We start from the raw sequence: 19,645 nt of genomic DNA, 5'->3' as shown, positions 1-19,645 counted from the left end.
ACTTTTAGCTCTCTTGTGTTTACTTTAAAGTTATTAAGATAGAAGAGTGTGTTGAATGTGCTTTTATTGGTAGCTGAACCATCTACATCTTTGTTCAGCAAAACTAGAATTCCTCTCCACTTAGGTGAGGAGTTATGTCTGCTGTTGAACTCTTCACTATAGTAGCCCTTTGCCATTCAGTGGAGAGAAATGAGCACGATTAAGTCTTGTTCTTACTATTTCTGCTAGGTGATTATTTTAGCATGAGATTAATTATCTTATTTAAGAGAATTATTAAAATATGAGCTTATGCATGGACTTGCAAACAGGTAGTTTGGTAGTTTAGTAAATTTGAGCCTGCTATTGAAGAGCTGCTTGATTTAAAACTATCAAACAACTTTATGCATCTATGAAGCATTTATGCCACTGAACACTGTCATTTTATTTCTTTAAAGAACACATAATTCACCTAAGTAATAGTTCCTACTTTAGGGTATTAAAAAAAAAATCTATTTTGGGCACTAAAGAACATCACAGTGGGCTTGTCTTCTTATCATTAAAATTGCCGCACGATCGACACATGCCATTTTCTTTCTATCAAATATTTATTTTAAAATGAATTTCAGTCAGAGGATTTATAGCCATCTGTATGAGAATTTTATTTTTATTTTGACAACATTTTATAATTTCTTACAAAGATCTTGAAAAATACATCTATAATTTATGTTTATTAGTTATTGAAAGTCCTGTTACTTTTAAAGGATTATGAAGATGATTTTGAAGATGATGAAGACAAAAGTGATGAAGGAAGAGACGTAGAAGAAAACCCAGGAGAGATTCCATTTTCCAGAACATCAGAAATTGAAGAAATTCAAAGAGCAATTAGTGCAGAAAATGATAGAATTCGTACTTCACTGCCAAAGAAGATTGAAAGTGAAAAAAAGGAACCAATCATGGGTATGTGACTAGATACCAGTCTTTTTTTTAAATTAAATTGATGAGTAACACTTACAATTTATGAAGAAACAGGCCACTTTTTCTAGAAGTCTGCCTAGAGGCAGAAATCTGCTTCTCTGGATGAGTCACTTAGACTTGTGGGTAAGTACTGAACTTCCACATTGCTAACAAATGATTCAAAGGTATTTCTAATCATTTAAAATGTGAAGTATAAAAATTTACAGACTGACATTTAGTATGTCTTATTTTGGGTAAGAAGAGGATATGATAGTCTGGATTTTGAAAACTGGAGGAGTACTAGAACAGTTTGGGACTTTCGCTGACATTAATTTGCCTTTTTCTTTTAAGCAAAGTTGAAGCCACAGCTCTGAGTGGGAAGGCAAGAGAAATACAGATACTACTTAAATATATAGTTCTATATTCCTTTTAAAATTCAGGGTTTTTTTTTCTGAAATGTGGCTATGAAATTGTTGTCTTGTATTCAGATCATCTGATGCCTGTGAGTGTCAGGTCTACTTATTTAACTAACTACAGTTGTGGTTCCCCTTTGCACACTCCACTCGTGAACGGCAGTGTAGAATCATTGCTCAAAAGATCTTAAACAGCTTTTAATTCTGGTTAGTACAGTCATGGAAGAACAGCATGGGATTTCTCTAAGTCTTTACAGTATCAATAGATTTTTGGTTAAGGAGTCATTGCAAGTCAGAACCAGTATACTCTAATATGAATTTCTTCTTGCAGAAGAATTATGCAATTATTATTATTTTTCTAATAAACAATATGGAATCAATAAAAGAATTCCATTAATGCTATAGATGTAATGAACAGAGGGAATTCTAATAGATTTTAAAATTCTGAATTGTAGCGATTAATTCGTTATTCTAATTTATATAATACAATTTTCATGAAGTTTTGATCTCACTAGGTTAAAGTGGTTGTTGATAATTCTAATAATGACTTTTAGAAGTTCAAAAGCATTTTATAAATATTATCTAAAAAGGCAGTGAGGAAGAGAAATGCCATTGGTCCTAACTGGAATGTCAATTATCTTATCACCTAGCCAGGAAAGGGAGTAAAATCAGCATGACATCAGATATAGTTGTTCCATTAACTGTGGCTTTTAAAGCAACAGTTTTCAATGTTTTGCTTATTCATCCAAGGGCATCAGTTAAGCCTGTGTTGATGAGGTTCTCCATTAGCTGTAGTGATTAATTCTTATTTGGAGGTATAGCACACTTGTGGTGTCATCTCCGTGAATTTTCTATGATTTTTAGAATTGGTCACAAAGCATTTTACTCTACAGAGGGGAACAAGGGACCTGCTAATGGAAGGGGAAAGAAAGAGGCACTGTCTGCATCAGTCTTCTAAAATAAAAATTACAATCATCAGTCAGGTTTTGAATTGATTGGTAAAGGACCATAATAAGGGAAAAATGCTGGCCTGTAACTGAAGTTAAGAAGCTTATTTTACTGATAACCATGCAAGAGCACATTGTGTAATGTGTAAACTAGTAACTTAGTAGCTGTGTTGTAATAAATCTGTTGCTTTTTAGACTTACTGCTTTACATTTTAAGGCACTGTAAAATGTGAATTATGACACTAACAATGTTTTATAACATCGCAGAAAGGCAATACCCTTCTGTCAGAAACTCTTTTTGTGGAATATTCATGGATTTTCAAATGGCAAACCAACGCCAAAGTAGCCGAAGCATGGCTAGTAAGCAGAAGTAAGTGTATTTTAAATAATCCACTCAAAATGGTAACTCACTATGTGAGATAACATTTTTTTCATTATATTTGAAATATGTGAAGTTTATAAATTTGAGGCTTTTAGAGTTAAATATTACATTGTAAGCTAACAATACTTAGTTCTTAAGTAAATATTTACAGGCTTTGCTATGTGTCATTTTATAACAGAAATTTATATATCAGTTTACATATATAATTTTATTACAGAATGAGTTGCAAGCATTGCCATTTCTTTGTATGATTCTTCAGTCACTTAATTAGATACTGACTTATAGTACTAAAGGACAAGCCTTTCAGCTCTCTCAAGGTTCTGCAGAACTGTAATTTCTTGAAATAATCAATACTCTATATGGTATATACTGTTGCCAAAATAGCATCTTCCCTTTCAGGGAAAACACCAGTTGGTGTAAAAACATGTTATTACTGAACTAAAATTTTATATAAATTTGAGACATCTAAGACAGCTCTGTATTAAAGAAACAAATGATGCCTGTTTCTTGTGGAACTTGCCAGGAGCTCCAGATTTATCTGAAGCACTGTATATATCTCCAATTTTCTGTTACATTGATTGGACACATAAAGCAAGAATAATAAATTTTATTGATAATACTGGATTCCACTGCTTGGTGGCTGCGCATCAGTGGCTAATCTTCACATAAGGGAGATTTTGTTGTCTAGGCTGTCTAATTCACCTTGCCTAAATTTGTATGCCCAAATTTCATGTGAGTTCATTGTTTAGGCTTCCTCTCTAGACTGTGGAGAGATCAAGAAATGCACAAAGGTGTCTCTGAAGAATTGCCTTCTGAAATGTTTGTCAGCCTGTACTGATTATGTACTATGATTATGACTATGTATATAACTTCGTGTACATGCTAACAACATATGTAGCCTGTGAAGATAACTAGCATTTTCATGGAAAGAGAAAGGGTTTGTGAAATTTAATGTTGTGATACTATATTGCTATCAGTAAATAGACTGAAAGCATCCTATAGATGATGCTCTGTCACTTTAGAGTTGTAAGTATTAATATGAGGCTTATTAGTTTATTTTAAGGATTTCTTTGCATGTATCATTAAGATTTGCAAGTAGGAAGCAACTTTCATTTGTTTTAATTAAATCTTAACAATTTGTGCCCACTATGTTTGTGAAGAGGTGGTGTATTAGGAAGTAGAAAATGCAGTAGATGTCATCAAGTAGCAAAAATGAGATGTGAAAATTGTCCTTATGCATAAAAAATATCCATCCTAAAATATTGGAGGATAAATTCCACCTCGTGTTGCTCTAGTCTTTTCCCTTTTCAAAGACTATCTTACCGAGAATCAACTGCAACTAGAATATGCATCTGTAAGACTGTTTAGATATGGAATTGCTATAGATCCACAATTGTATCTGGGTTGTATTTGTATTGAGTATATTTGAAAAAAACTGAAAGTGCAAGAGAGAGAAAGATAGTCTACAAAAATTTTCTTGTCAACAAATCTGTACTATAGCAAGAGTGTGGAATTGAATTGTGACCAGGATTGACTGTCTTTTCATTATCCACACATCCACACAAGTGGAGTGGTAGGAATCTCTTCGTAGTTCATAATATCACATAAATATTTTAATATCACATAAGTGCTTTTTACTTGTCAGAGTAAAATACAATATATGAAGGTAGATTTGTGTTCCAGTTAAGAATCAAAATTTAGTTTTATTTGTGAGCAAATATGAAAAAATTAGGAATCGAGGTAGGCAGAAAGTAAAAGGATTGAGGGAAGCTGGATAAGGCAATTGAGTTATTTTTTTTATCATTCCAGCAAGGGAATCTAGGAAGATGGAAAGATTTGGTATTTCATAGGACAAACACATTCGGATATCTCAAATACTGTCCAATGTGCTAATCTTATTTAAGACAAAAAATACAAGTGCAAAAATGCATAGCCTACCTCAGTTTCGAGTACTCATTAGATCAAGTCCAATAGTCCAGTAACTGAGGCCTACTCCTTGGGGAAGAACTCAGTATCTATGTCCACAGATTGTGAATCGACAATAAATTAATTTCATGTATATATTTAAAATAATTTAGGATTGCTGCTATTGTTTTCCTAGCGATGTAAAGAGGTACACATCCAGGCAGTCTATTCTCAGTGGAGGTCATTCAAAATACATTTGCATAAGTCTAACAAAACCAGGACATTACAGATGATCCTTATAAGGCTTCTACACATATAGGTGATGTAAGTTAATGAAATGAGTTTAGGAGAATTAGCCACTATCCTAACTATAGGAAGAAAGAGACATTCATCTGTTACCTCACAGATCAGCTTTGGAATGCTTAGGCAAGATGATTGTGCTAGGCTTTGACAGTTTGGTTTTAATAATAAACCACATAAGTTTACCATTTGCAATCAGTATTACATTTTCAAATATGATAATTATATCAGCATAACATTAAATGAGAGCTCATAACAATATTATATGTACTTCTATTGATATATTTTTATCTGTCAATTAATTTTGGTACAGCTTCAATTCACATAGATAACATTGTTAGATCTCTGGTACTACACAAAATCAGGTTGTTTTTCTTTTGGAATACCAATTATTTGGTCTTAACATTTTTGTGTTTCTCTCTTGTAATGCATTCTAAAGAAAACGGAGTTCAGAACTTCTCCCACTAATTGATCTGGACTTCTCTGTTAGTTTTTCTTTGTTGGATCTGCCTCCTGTAAATGAGTACGATATGTATATCAGGAATTTTGGTAAAATGAACACTAAGCAGGTGGGTAGCAAATATGTAGTAATATTTAAATCCTGAAAATGCTGATTGTTCTGGAAAATATTTTTTCTTACGAAAGAAAGTTACAAAAGTAAGAGGATAATAAGGTTATAAATTACTTAAGCTTAATTACCATAAAGCAATGATATCAAAACTTTTGGCCAGACAGGCCATTTCCTTTCTGTATTAGGACTGTCTCGTGTTCCTTCCCCATTTTCTAAAGAACTTTCTGTATGTCTGTGGCTCACTGTTCCAGGTATACTGGGTTTAGAGTTTGTGCATCATGTAAGACATTTCTGTATTTTTACAGTAGGTCTAGCACTCTTGTGTGAAATGTGGTAAAAAGTGCATGCACAAAATAGTGACACTGTTTCAGTATGCTTAGGTTTGAATTTAGAAATAGCAAAGATTGCACTCATCAGTTTTTAAATGACTGTTTCAGTTCTATCAGTTATGTGCTGTCATTCTTAGCTGTGTCACCCATATATGGATCACTTTATTTTTCTACTTCAGGCATATGTTCAGTGTAATGAGGACAATCTTGAGAGAGACGTTCAGACTGAGGAAGTTGAGACATTGGAGAAATGGACACAGCATCCAGGAGAAAGTGCCCTTGTATCTGGAGGTGAAGAACATTTTAATCTTATTTATGGATGTATGCATGTAAACTTTCTCTTTTGTACCCATTAATTGTCAGAATTTGTAATGTGGCAGGCTGCATCGATAGCAAACTGCTATAGGCACTCTGAATCCCCTTGTGGAGGGGGTGGAGAATAAGCAGCAGAAATAGTTTCTTCCTTCTGGATTGCTGTTTCTGTTGGCAGCAGATATGATTTCCCAACAGATCTTGTTCTTCAGTACTTTCTTCTGAAGAGAAGTTGATTCCTGCCACTCTCCTCTTGCTTAAAAATTTCATTATTCTTACAGTTTTCTTAAATGATTCCTTTTTGAAGCATCAAGTTTGGTTTTGGTTTCTGTTTTTTCTTAGGTCCCATAAACAACCAGGATATGTCAATGAATGGAGCTCTAACACCTAAAATTGATTCACAAAGATTAGCAAATTTCCTCCGGTCTGCTTGCCAGGTACACTTACATACTTAATATCCCTTGAGCTGTGTGCATGTGTGCAGTGTGATAGATCATTTACAGTTCTTCTTCTGACTACTTTAAATAAATTACCTAAATAATACTCATAATCAGTGAGATTCATCTCCCTGAAAAGGAATGGAACCAGAGACGTGCAACTTATATGTCTGTAAAGCTCTACTTGCAAAGATATAAAATTAGCAAGAGTGTTGATAAAGGTTTATTAAATTAATCCACATGACTTAGAAAGCTACAAATTGCAAAGCTGAAAGATAAAATTATCCTTTTATTTCTATAAATGTAATTATGTTTGAAAGGTGATTGCTGTTTTGCTAGAGGAAGATCAAGTTGCAGCACAACCCAGGTGGAAACTAAGATCTCGACAAACCAATCTGTCTATTAGTGATAGCTGTTTCCAGTTAAATACTAACCAGCCATTCCTTCATGGTAAGAGATTTTATTCTACAGCTTTTAGTATACAGTGTGAACTCTTTGTCCTTATGCAAAATACCATGCTCTTTGTCTTGACTGAAGTGCGAACAGCACATATCAAGATATATAGATGATGTAAACCCCACTTGTCTTTTAATTGCACTAATCTTGCTATAACCCTGTGCAGACTGGTTTCACATAGGGAACTTCAGAGCATCCTAGCTGCTGTGAAACCAGAAATATAGACAGCGATTAGGGATATAGGGATGATATAGGGATGTCCTGGATGTAATTTTTTGTCCCTCTTGTTGAAGTGCCATCCCAAGGGGTGTAATTTCATTTAGGCTCTTAGGCTGACAGTAGGGCCAAAGTTGTGAATAAAGCAAGGTTGCTGAATAGGGAGAATATAGCCTGATATATCTGAACTTCAGCTATATCTTCCCTGTATAAGCTGTTGATATTCAGAGGAAAAGCAAAATTAAAAATAAAATATCTGTAATTATGTTAGGAAGACCTATTATAACACAAAATCATATGTATTCTAACATGAACACACAAGATGAACCAGAAAAAGCCTGGCCTGTGCTGTTTCCTGTTTGAGACTTAAATTTTCAGTATATATACTGACATCAGATCAGATTGGCTTGGTTTTGCTCAGAATAATTATTCTCATAACTTCCTGGGTCTTTTTTTTTGCTTTCTACTTAGTTCCAATCTTTTGGATTCCTTCTCTAGTCCCTCCTTTTTTCTTGTATAGCATCAAAAGCTTCCTACTGTTAACAGAAATATTCTTTATAATTACATTTTAGATTCTTTGGTTGTTGCTATAGCAGCTAAATATGCTTTTTCATCTGCAGTTGAATTTACTCTTTCATTTATTGCTTTTCTTTCTTGATTTTTTTAATGGTTTAGACCGAAAAATATCCTGCCTATATGTGTCTCAAGTTCAGAGGCAGACACTACTTTCTGTTCATGGATTACCTGAAAAAGCAGGTGTTGGTTTACTGAACAGAAAGAGCATCATATGCGTTTGGAACATCTGGCAGCCATCCAGTCCTCAGAAAGTTTTAATATGTGACTCAGAGGTATGTTTTAATAACATTGTATATTTGCCCATTGAATAAAAGGCTTTATTATGTGTATTTGTTTTCCTGTCTTCCTACAAGATATGTCATCTTTTGAGAAACACATTTGAGCCTAGTGAGTAAAGCACTATTCTCATTCGTTTTGGTGCGCCAGTACTAGAATGTAGTGATGATCATGGTGGTTTTTTGTGCTGTGGTTTTGTTTTTTTTTTTTAATTTTTACTTCAATTCATTGTTGAAAAGGGAAGGGAAGTAAAATGGCTGGTTCAGATGTTGTCAGGACTTCTCTCTACCCATCAGTATCATAACAATTTAATCAACCCCTTCAGCTTTGTGGTAGTAGATGCAGATTACACAACAATTGTCTTGACAAGGGAAGGTGTACTGAAAGTCTTGTATCCTACTTCCATTTTAAATACCTCTAACACCTGTAATCTGTCTCTTGTGGATTTGCATGCCTAGGAAGAACAAACATATGTCAGGCTTATCAATTCATTGGCCTTTATCATAATATCAACCATGCATAATTTTATTGCTTAACAGGTGATATGTTGCTGCTTTAGTCCCAGTAAAACAACATTAGTTTTTGCTGGAACAATAGATGGTTCATTGTTGGTGTGGGATCTTCGAGAAGACCCAAGAATGCACCCTCATATGATGATCCGTGAAACTGACTGGACATTTAGAGTTCCAACATTTTCCACTGGTTAGTATCTGTGTATTCTGATTAGTCATTTTGTGGACGATGAAACAATTCCAGTAGTTGTTCTTCTAAGAACACTCTTTCTTGGTAGCCTAGTTTAGCCATTTCAGAGATTATATTTAGTCTAGTAAAAATTGCCGGTGACTAATAGCTGTAAAGAAAAATGAGCCAGCTCAATATGCATCAAGCAGTGAGAATAGAGAGGTGGACCAGATGTAGAACCTAAGGAGCACTGTAAAATTAAAATGGACTACTCAACTACTATGTCATCTGATATCATTAACATAGTCAATTTTCATAATTTTATTTCACTTATATTTATTTAATATAACTTACATTTCCTTTTTATCTACATATTAAGACATAACTAAAAAAAAATGAAAGCAATTTAAGACTAAAACAGTTTTTCAAATATCATTTAAAGGTCACAGTCTGTACAAATTGTCACCCAAGTCTTGATGTTTCTATAAGGTTGCATGCAAGATACAAGTGTATACATTCATAACTTAGAAGCAGTTCAGTGCTACTCTTGTGAGTTCTAGAGAGCTATTAATCTCCTCCTAATGTAGATATCTGAATATGGTTAGCAGGATTGATTGTATTGATTAGATTTAATTCATTACAGATATTATCCAGCTGTCTTATGTGTAGATACATTTTAAGTGTCTTAATCTTTGATCTGAATCTTACCCTTCTGCAGTTCTAAAATTCCACTAATGTAACTTTATGACTTCTGGATTCTATCTAGATACACTAAAAGTTGAGTCAGGATTGTGGGGTTTTTTATTGCCAATTTATCAATTATTGTAGTAATGTAAGATCTAGGAATTTCTCATATTTTCATTGCATATACAACTGTCTTTTTACAATACTATTGGTTCAGCATGTATGGGGATCACTTCATTAGGCACAAGAAGTGTATGAGCTAAATGTCAGAGGTGATTTATGTAATGGAGTAAGTTGAATTTTGACTTCCATAGTCAGCAGTCAGTTACTTTTAGTCTTTTGTTGAAGGGATTCTGAAGCTCTGATGACAATTTGGGACCCAAAAGTTCTCTGCTTTGATATCTCTAGAAATGTATCAACTGCATGTTGGAGCAAAACCTGGACATACATTTTTCTGGCATCCAGCTTGTCCATCCAGCATTATGAGCAAAATTTCTAGCACTGGGGCCATTTGGGAGCTGCAGCATGCTCTTTGCAGGTTATTAATGACAAAGAAGCACAGCAACAAAAAATAATGTGGAATTAATTTGTTGCCTTGTTTAGATATGGCCTGAATTAGTGTTGCATACATACTGGGAAGCCAGAAGAAAGTTTACTTTTCAAAAGCTTGTGGGTGACCTCCCACCTTTCATCCTTTGACATTTACTTGTCATTGGATTTCTCTTTTTTTCTACACTTCTGATCCCTTAATGTATGATTAATATAACATAGGCTTTTGTATATTTTCTTATAATACAGGGATGAAAAATTCAAGTTACAGTGGTTTATTTAGGGCATATAGCTAACATACTAGAAGATGCAATCTGAAGTACTTCACTCTGCATTTGAATTGGTATATGAGATCCATAAAATTTTATTAATCTGATGGAAATGCCTATTATCAATGTTTGTCATTGCAAATTTAAAGAGAGGAGCAAGTCATTAATCATTGATATTTTCATTGTATGTAGTTTTATGTTGAGAGATTGGGAATGAGATGTACATACAAGCATTTGTCTCAATTATAAATTGGTGCCGTTTTTCCTGGCACTGTGATGTACCATAGACTGAAAAAGACCATATAGAAATATTTTTGTAAATAATTGTATTACTGCAAAATAAGTCCTTTTTTTGTGTGTGTACAGGTGCTACGATTGAACTTACACTGAAGTATTTTTCTAAATTTCTAAATTTTTCACCACATGCAGAAAATCCTCTTTTGTTCACAAGTGTTTCTAATTGCAGTAGCCATGTAAAAGTACACATTAGTTGGTTGTTGATAGACTTTAAATTTTTTTAGTAGATCAAACATCTTTGGTCTTGTGTTGCACAGTGAGCTGGTACTCAAATGTATGTTCATGTAGTTGCTTATATAAGCAGGCTTTTTTTTAATATTGTATACTTTGGAAGCTTTCTGCCTTTAGTCTTAAATGAGATTAAGTTCAATGCACAGAGCAAGTCCAGAAATCAAGAGTATCTGACAAAGAATACATATTGGAATAGCTCTAAATATACATTTATTTTAAAACGTTATTAAAGGGTAAATACATATTTTCTTTTGGTGAATTGTTTGTTTCAGCGTAGTTACATTCTATTAAATATTACTATGTAAGAGTAATTTTTCTTCAATTTTGTCTTTTCTATAGTAAGCAATGGTTTATTTCTACCTCTATTATTTATGAAGCTTGAAGTGAACATAATTCTTTTCATGGTAACCCTGCAATAGCAGATTTTAATGAAATGTCTGGTACAGTGGCATAAATGGCGCAGCAGTCTTTTGGAAAATGAGAAGTAAATACAAATGGTGAAACACCTATTTATCTAGTAGTATTTTGTTAATTTAGGAAACAGTTTACAGTCTTTTATTTGAGACTTTTACAAAGTAATTCTTTGTGAAGTTATTATTTGTCATTCTTTCTTTGTAATCATCATTTTCCCATAAGCCAAAAAGTGATTAGACTTTTGTTGGTTTTTGTGTTAAAAATAATAGTGTTTACCTCTCACTGCCCTTAACTACAGATGGTGTTCTAAACTCAGTAAACCACAGCTCTCCTATATTAGCAGTGGAACCTGTCTCAACCTCTCTCTACACTGATGAGAGTTACAGGCTCTCAAGCCTCTCTTCTCAGGAGGGTATGTAAGCTGCTTTTCAATGCATCAGTACATCTGAGTCTTTCTTTAGGTATCTAGTGAAACAAATATATCATGGCCAAAATCCAGTTTATAATTCTATTCTGCCTCTTGTCTGTAGTATAAATTGCATACAACATTCATGTTTATTTTCTACTCTCATTTTTATATAATGTTCATTTCAGTTTCAGTTGTGAGTGCATGCTTGTTATGTCTGTTTTCAAGACAGTATTTCGCTCTTTCATGATAAAACAAGTTATCTCTCAAAAACTGCCTTTAGAGAAGTCATTGTGCTTCCATAATGTCTTTAAAGAAATCAGAATGCCTTTAGAGAAGTCTTAGTGCTCCTATAATGTAAAAAAAAAAAAAAACCTATCTAAAAAAGTGGAGCAACTTGCTTACATCTGAAAGCATTTACAATATGTGACTGTACTTGGTGAGTCTTCCTGTGCCTTTTGCCTAATTTTTTTGTGACCAACCTCTACAAAGAAACTTTAATCCTTATGTTCCCAATTCTCAGGCAGTGTGCTAGAGGACACATTATTTATTTCCATTGCAGATTTTCACATTGTAATCCTTAGTAGTCCAAAGAACTTTGCTGCATATTACAGGTTTTACAAGATTTCATCTGTTGCACTTTATGTTCTGTTCCAAAGTCCATGCAGAATCCAGACATTTTAAAAGATGCAGACAGAGGTCATCTGCTTATCTGATAGGACAAAACTGAACGTACTAGTTTCATGCTTTTTTCTTCTTTAGTAGAATTAGGGTACTTTCCTTTTTTTTCAGCTGAAAGGATCATAAAAGTTTCAGAATATGTATTAACCTAGGAAATGTTTAAAATCCTTTGATATTGTTCAGGATGAAGGTCAGTGTATGAATATAAATTATTATTATTTCTTCCATAGAAATGTCAGGCCCTCCATTTCAGATAGCTTCAATGGATGAAAACGGAATCCTCAATATGTGGGTGAGTAATATATGTATGAAAAGAGAGAGTATCATGTTGGAATAATAAAATGCTTCTTCAAATACAGCAACCCATCCAGAATTTCTGATGAGAATTTCCTCCCTGAAAAGTACAGCAACACTAGCTATTCTGTTGACATTTTCCTCAAAATTTTTGACCCGACTCCCTCATGCCATGACGTTATCCTTAGGCAAAACTATTAATAGGTACATGAATTCATGAAAACAGGCAATCAGTAGTTCTGCTTCATAGGAATATGTTCGCATATTTCTATTAATTAAATATCAGACCTTGGTCCTCTTTCACCCACCTACTTTATATTATTTGAATCACAGTGGTGTCAGAGACTGTACTGAATGTATGTGAGAAATGAATATCATAATTTATATAAAATAAAAAAAAGAGGCAAAATCTGTGGGTAAGATTACCCTGCCTAAAATATAATGGTCAGGTAAGCAGCAGTTCTGTTGCTCTTAATTACCATTCTGACAACTCTTCTTTCTAGTGGACATTTTCAGTATTTTTCTGATGCAGCTTTGGCCCAGGTGCTGAACTTGTTGTTTGCACCTGAATTGATCTTGCTTGAGGAACAGAACGACTCAGTCAAAAATAAGGGGATAAAAGTATTTCCCTTCTGTATTACCTTCTAAGTCCCTTAAAGCTCTAAGTGACTTTAGTAGCAACAGATTCAGGCCAAATGATCTACCTTTTCTATTTCATGAATGGTGAAAAGCACAGGACACAAGTTACAATTCCTTATTTTGGGGTTTAGGGTGGGTTTTTTGTGACCAACCAAACCAACAAGATGCCAACTAGTAATTAAGTGTAGAATGTAACTTCACATATTCTGCTTTTCAGCAGGGAGCATCCAGCAGGCATGGGAAGGTATTTTTAGCATTGGAGACACTGACAGGGCATAGAAAATCTATCTGTAATCATTATAATGTTAGACCTATCTCAATGTTTCTTTAGAGTTATACATTATTACAACTAGTTAAAAAACTAATGTCTGGTAAATATTTATTGCTTATTAATGTTAAATATTGATTTTTTCAGGTAGTTGTTGAATTACAAAAAGTGGATTTAGCCGGTTCACAAACTGATTTAGGTGAGTACTCTTCATTAGAGGTAGGATAAAGGGCTTGAGTGTGAGATTATGAAGTCAGAAGAGAGAGGAAGAGTCAGTAAGGAAAAGATTCATTCTGAATAGGACATGTATCTGCTATTTGCGGTTATAGGTTAGGTATCATGAGAGTTATTTTCACTGCTATCTGAATCTCACCTGCTAATTCTGTACTGGTAATTGCCACCAGACAACCACATTTCTTATAATATCACAGCAGATTTCTGTGTCCTCAACAGCTTTTTTTCAAAGAATATGAGATTTTTATGTCTTTTGGTCCTCCTATTCTTTCTTTGGTTTCAACCAAAACTGTTATAATGCTTTTGTTGGTTCCTATATCTCCATTTTGTTAATTGCCCTGAAAGTTCTCTTTTGGGTAAGGTACCACTTTTTTGTGAGGAAAATATTTTCCATTAAAAAAGTAAAGAACAAAGTCCATTCAGCCCTTTCTGAGTTATATTAATGAAGAAAATGACATCTGTTCTTTGAACAAATTTAGACTCATGTACTTACCTAAATGGAAAAGTCTGTGATTAGAATCCTGATATGTTTTAAAATACATATATAAACAATTAAGTAACGCTAACAAACCAGAATGTTTGATCAATTTTCTAATTTATAACCTCGTGTGCAATGTCTGGCCCTATTAAGCCACTAAAACTGGGTATTATGTCTGTGGAGAGGTACACTTTAAATCTGTGGTCATGTTTTTACAGTTTTACTGCCACCAGGATTCATGTTTTGACCCTTCAAAAAATTTGTGTGTTTGAATTATTTGAATTTTTTTTTTTTCCCCTCTACTAATAAGTAAAACAGACCAACTTTATGGAAGCATTATTACAATCTCATTCCTATAATTAATTGCCAAAGATCTAAGTGACATAAATGTGCATTTTCACCATTGATAAAATCGGGTTTTATACAGTGATGTTACAGGATGTTTTATACATACTGTAAAACTAAAACAACCATATAGTCATGTTCACCTTTCTCTGTTCCCTTTCTTTGATTTCTGTCAAAGATTACAACTCTTCAGATTTGATTCCTGAAGTAAACACTTCTAAATTATGTAAGATTCTTACATATCAAAAGCTGTATAATAAACAATTATGAAATATGCTTTCACTTATTAGCTTGGGTTTTATTTTGGTGATAGCACTTTCTTAATGCAAAGTGCTTAAAGTATTGAATAATTATTTTATATATTTTTAGGTTTAATTCCTGGAGGGAAAGTGAAGTTAGTACATAGCTCTACTATGGAATTGAATAACAGGTAAGAAAACAGGGGCATTTAGATTTTACTTGTGTATCTCACAAAGCTATTTTTTCCTATACTTTATTAATTTGCTGTTATGCAAAATATATTTAACAATATTTTCATTAGTTGTTTGGGGTTTTTTTTAATATACATTTCTTTCTAGAGCTAGTCATAGACATTTTAGATTGAGTTTCTGTATGTACTTGCATAACTTTAGGAGGCAACTACCTGTATTTATGTCATCTTCTACCTTTATGTTTTTCCTAGCCTTTTCCCAAAGGATGTGCACCAGAGAATGCCCCAGACACTGAATATTAAATTTCTGTCTTCTAATCCTAATCATTTCATTGTTGGAACAAATATTGTGAGTAATGTGATGAAATTCATCTCATTGTTATTTTTTGGTTTGGAAGCTGCCCCATTTACTTGAAATTTTACCAGTAGACTGTATGTAAAATGTATAATTTGAGACTATTATTAAAATTTGTTAGCTATTAAAATTTGTTATGTGTAAAGGATCTTTAATGTAGCAGCTCTGTGAATTATTTAACTTTTTCTTGTAATACTGATAATGCAAATATTTTGTTTTGTTTAATTCATTTATTCATAATTTTCACAGGGGCTGGTAGGCCATAGTACAAGACATGATTTTAAAGTTCTTCCAAAGCTATTCAGACCCCAGGAGAGCAGAGTGAGATCAATAAGCATCAACGCAATTGATTTCTTCCCTTTTGGAAAGCCACTATTTTTGGTATGAAAAAAAATTTAATATAATGCAAGTTTCTTATTTTTTAATTACTTGCTAAGGGAGGATTTCTAATTTGATGTATTTAACTAGGTGAGATAGTTGATTCACCTCCCTAATTCAAATCTGCCATGAAGGGTGACAGCAAATCTTGTGTCCTGGCATTTAAACTTTGCTTATGTAAAAGGTGGACCATCTAGCTCACAGGAACAAATTACAATCTCACTTCAGCCTAATAAGTTATTATTGATTTTACTGAAATTCAGAACTGCAAGCAGTTTGTCTACTGTTAATGAAGCCTCAGCTGTTTTTCACTCTTATCATACATGTCTTAGTGACATAATCATTTTTGAGCCAAAATATCTGTATTGCTGTGAAATAAAGGTCTGTGGGGCAGCTGTGGGCATTCTCTGTTTTCCTTTCCTATCCTCACTGGGCATACCCTTGGGATATGCCTGGTAGTCTACTGTGTGGTCAGGTGTGTTCAAATCTGACCTCAAAGGTTCATATTGATTCATCATTCATATATCACACCCACTTTATTTGTCTCCCTTGTGAAAGTTTATTCAATGCAAGTTGAATCTAACTCTGGTAGGATTTTCCATCTGCTTATCTTTGCATATATTTGTGCTTGATCCTTTCTTAAAAAGGCTTTCTTTCTAAATTTGCCATGATTTACATGGCTTCATTGGGATTGCCTAAAGTATAAAATGAATGTTTGGCTACAGTATATGTATTTTGTGTCACCACTGCACAGTCAGAACTTTCTTTTACCAGTGTGGATGTTCTTACCTGTTTCCTAAACACATTTATTTAGAGTGATAGTGACTTCTATAAGTTTGTATCTGAAGAGTCCTTTTAAATGTAAGAGCAATTTGCAGAAACACTGTAAAAAGTCATCATAATTTGAAAATTCTAGGAAGTCTTCCTATGTAGAGGTAGCCCATGGTAGTAAGTTATTTTCTGTTTTCATAGAATAGTTTCTTTTGTATCTGGATTAGAGCAAACTTGTGAATTATATACTAGGCAAGACAGAGGTTATAAGAAAATATCTGGAAGCAGTGATAACTGCCTGTCTTTGGATTTAGTTGTTCATTATGAATCAGTTCAATACCATTATACTGTTAAGCATAGCTGGTCATCCTGAAAGCTATTCTTTGTTTTACAGATTACATGTGTCCCTAAATAGCCATCTGAATTGGTCTCTAGGCTCTGACCTCGCCCTAGTTCAGACTACGATCAATTTCTACTGGGTCATAGTATTACTGAAGTTGATAGTTTGAGAACATTTTTTAAAATAGGAAATTAGGACTTCAACCCAGGAATAGTGGATTAGATTACTCTAGTATGCTCGATAGAGAGTTACTACACGTAATTACATTAAAAGCTAAAATCCAGATAGTCCATATAGTGACATATAAGATACATGTGCCATTTGAGTCAGATAATTAATTTTATTTAAATGTTTGAGATTCCCAAGAACTGAATTGCAGTTTTTATCTTGCTTAGTTTGTTTTATTCTCAGGAAGTATTTTCTTTTTGACTATGATATAGGTCGGCTGTTCAGATGGAAGTATTAGATTACACCAAATGACATCAGAGTATCCCCTCATGCAGTGGAATGACAGCACAAATGGGCAGCCAATTATTGCCCTGCAGTGGGCTTTAACAAGACCCGCTGTGTTTTTTGTCCTGGATGCCTCATCTAATATTTATATTTGGGATCTTCTGGAAAATGATTTGTTGCCTGTGGCAAAGCAGGCTATTCCATCAGAGAAGTAAGTACATTACATCATTCTGTTTTTAACAAAATAATAATAATATTTATAATTATATTTATGATTTACATTTTGATTAGAGTTTGGATGTGGTTTTTTTGCTTGAACATTAAATGTTCATTAGAATTTGCTTTTCTAACTGTATTTTTAAACTGTTGGAGGTGTGAAAAGAGACTATAACAAGCTAAATTTTAGTTTATCCTTATTTTTTATTTTATACAGTCTGATAAAGGAAAAATAATGCTCTTACAAATCAAAATCAGGTATAGTGTTATCAGTTGGGAGAGATGTCTGTACATAAAATAGTTGCTGTTATATGAAGAGAAAAATACTATTCCCACTAAAATCACTGGACTGTTTAAGTTCAAAGATGGCTTTGCTGGATCAGGATCAACCTAAAATAGGCAAGATGTTGGACAACATTTTAAAACGTCTATATATAGTATGGTTACCAATATAAAGAAATATATTGTGTTCATTGTCACAAGTAAACAGGAATATTTTTGGCTAGTATGTATTCACCAGGACTAACATCAGGGTAGTCTCACAGTACTGCCCCTGTAGTCAGTCCAGAGTCCTGGCTATCCTGTAGATCGATGCAGAAAAGCAGTTTAATTTAGCCTTTCTGAATTATAGTCGAGGATTCTTTTTCCTCCTTGACGGGAGTCTTGCTGGGAGACTCTATCTTTCCTAGGCTTAAATTAGTCTTGGTGAATATCCCTGTAACCAAAAGGTTTTCTTGTAGCCTTGTAAACTGTAGCAAAGTGCTGCTAGTTTGGGGAGAAAATACTGTAACTTTTAAACTTGTTACACTGTGCTGGAAAATACCATAAAATATAGTTCCTTTTTACAGCTTGAAAAAATTTTTAAGTCATGATTATAAATTGATGATGGAATCTGTGAACAGGGGAAGAACTTCCTATTATATTTGCATTAAATGACTGCAACTGGTGAAAAGAACATGCTGGGACTTGAAATAGTGAGGAATATTACACTGTGATGAGCAGAAAAAAGGAATCAATTTAACTATAAGTAACCTGCTAAAAACATGTTTGAATACACCAACTTCTATTAATTTTGCCTCAATTAAAAACCACTCTCCTGTTCTTTTAATTTCAGTATTGTAACTATGGCTCTACTGGGAGAACCAGAAAAAACAAATGGATTGTTAGGCATTGCACTGGCCAAAGAATCTGGGCAGATAGATGTTCAGTGTGTAAAGAAGAAGTGGGCATTGCCTCAGCCTGAGGAATCTGAAAAACTGCAGTTGATTTTATTGCAGTCTTTTTAGAAACAGTACACCTATCTGGGTGTAAAAATTATTGCAAAATAGATTATTTTGAATGCAATTAAAAGATTTGTAATGTAATTTTGTATTTGTATATAACTTGTATATATTTTAAAGAATATCGATACAACAGTTCAGCTGAAATATTTTATCATAAAAATGACAAACAAATTTAGCCTTGTTGTACTCAGAAAGGTGATGAACTATATTTCATTGTTGAAAGAACTCTAGGGTTTTTTTTGTTTGTTTTTTTTTTTTTTTTTTAAATACTGAAAATACATTCCTATAAATTACACCGTTGTAACTCATTATTCTGCTCGGAACTAGAAAGTCCTTTGGTAAGCATAAAGTTGTGCCTCTGTATAAGCAACCTGAATGTATGGAGATTTCTATCGCTGGGCCTTTTGCACATTTACACTTTCTAAAACTTATATCCACCTAAACCCAGGTCAGAATACAAATTTACATGGCATGATATCTTACTTCTGATTTTGACCCTAAAACTTTGCAAATGGAATAACTGACTAACTCAGGTTGTCCTGATATGTATGCTACCTGTTTGGATCAAACTATGTTAACAAGACGCTTGTGGCATTTACTGAAATTCTAAATCCTTTGAGGTTTCTGATGTAAAACAGAAAATACTGACCAGTTTAATACTGCAAATAATTTCCAAAACTTTTGTAGTGAGGAATAAGATAGTTGTCTATAATATGATGCTAACTTTTGTGCACTATTGGTAAAGTTTGGACCAAGACCAAGCATGAAAATGACTTTAACTTTTGTAGCTTAACAACTTCTGATTTAAAGATTATGAAGAAAGCCATGATTAAATGAACATGGATTCAGGGGAAAAAAAGGACAATTGAAAGATAATGTGTTCAGAATTTAGTGAA

General features: G+C 33.5%; 1 protein-coding gene across 1 annotated transcript in view; it reads left to right on the top strand.

The window, feature by feature from the left end:
• WDR60 (WD repeat domain 60) overlaps window positions 1-19,044 on the top strand; it is a 33,418-nt gene extending 14,374 nt beyond the window's left edge. The window contains exons 9-24 of the mRNA XM_026843486.1: window positions 741-936; window positions 2,561-2,663; window positions 5,320-5,449; window positions 5,960-6,071; window positions 6,435-6,529; window positions 6,850-6,979; window positions 7,877-8,049; window positions 8,593-8,755; window positions 11,477-11,590; window positions 12,496-12,557; window positions 13,614-13,665; window positions 14,893-14,953; window positions 15,206-15,302; window positions 15,558-15,689; window positions 17,238-17,461; window positions 18,581-19,044. Coding sequence (XP_026699287.1) covers window positions 741-936; window positions 2,561-2,663; window positions 5,320-5,449; window positions 5,960-6,071; window positions 6,435-6,529; window positions 6,850-6,979; window positions 7,877-8,049; window positions 8,593-8,755; window positions 11,477-11,590; window positions 12,496-12,557; window positions 13,614-13,665; window positions 14,893-14,953; window positions 15,206-15,302; window positions 15,558-15,689; window positions 17,238-17,461; window positions 18,581-18,752 — 2,016 coding nt within the window. The 3' untranslated portion in view covers window positions 18,753-19,044. The remainder of the gene's footprint in view (window positions 1-740; window positions 937-2,560; window positions 2,664-5,319; window positions 5,450-5,959; window positions 6,072-6,434; window positions 6,530-6,849; window positions 6,980-7,876; window positions 8,050-8,592; window positions 8,756-11,476; window positions 11,591-12,495; window positions 12,558-13,613; window positions 13,666-14,892; window positions 14,954-15,205; window positions 15,303-15,557; window positions 15,690-17,237; window positions 17,462-18,580) is intronic.
• The last annotated feature ends 601 nt before the right edge of the window (window positions 19,045-19,645 follow it).

The sequence above is a fragment of the Athene cunicularia genome (genome assembly GCF_003259725.1).
Source record: "Athene cunicularia isolate RWA chromosome 2 unlocalized genomic scaffold, athCun1 chr2_part1, whole genome shotgun sequence".
Lineage (NCBI taxonomy): Eukaryota > Metazoa > Chordata > Aves > Strigiformes > Strigidae > Athene > Athene cunicularia.
This window is presented reverse-complemented; position numbering and strand designations above follow the sequence as displayed.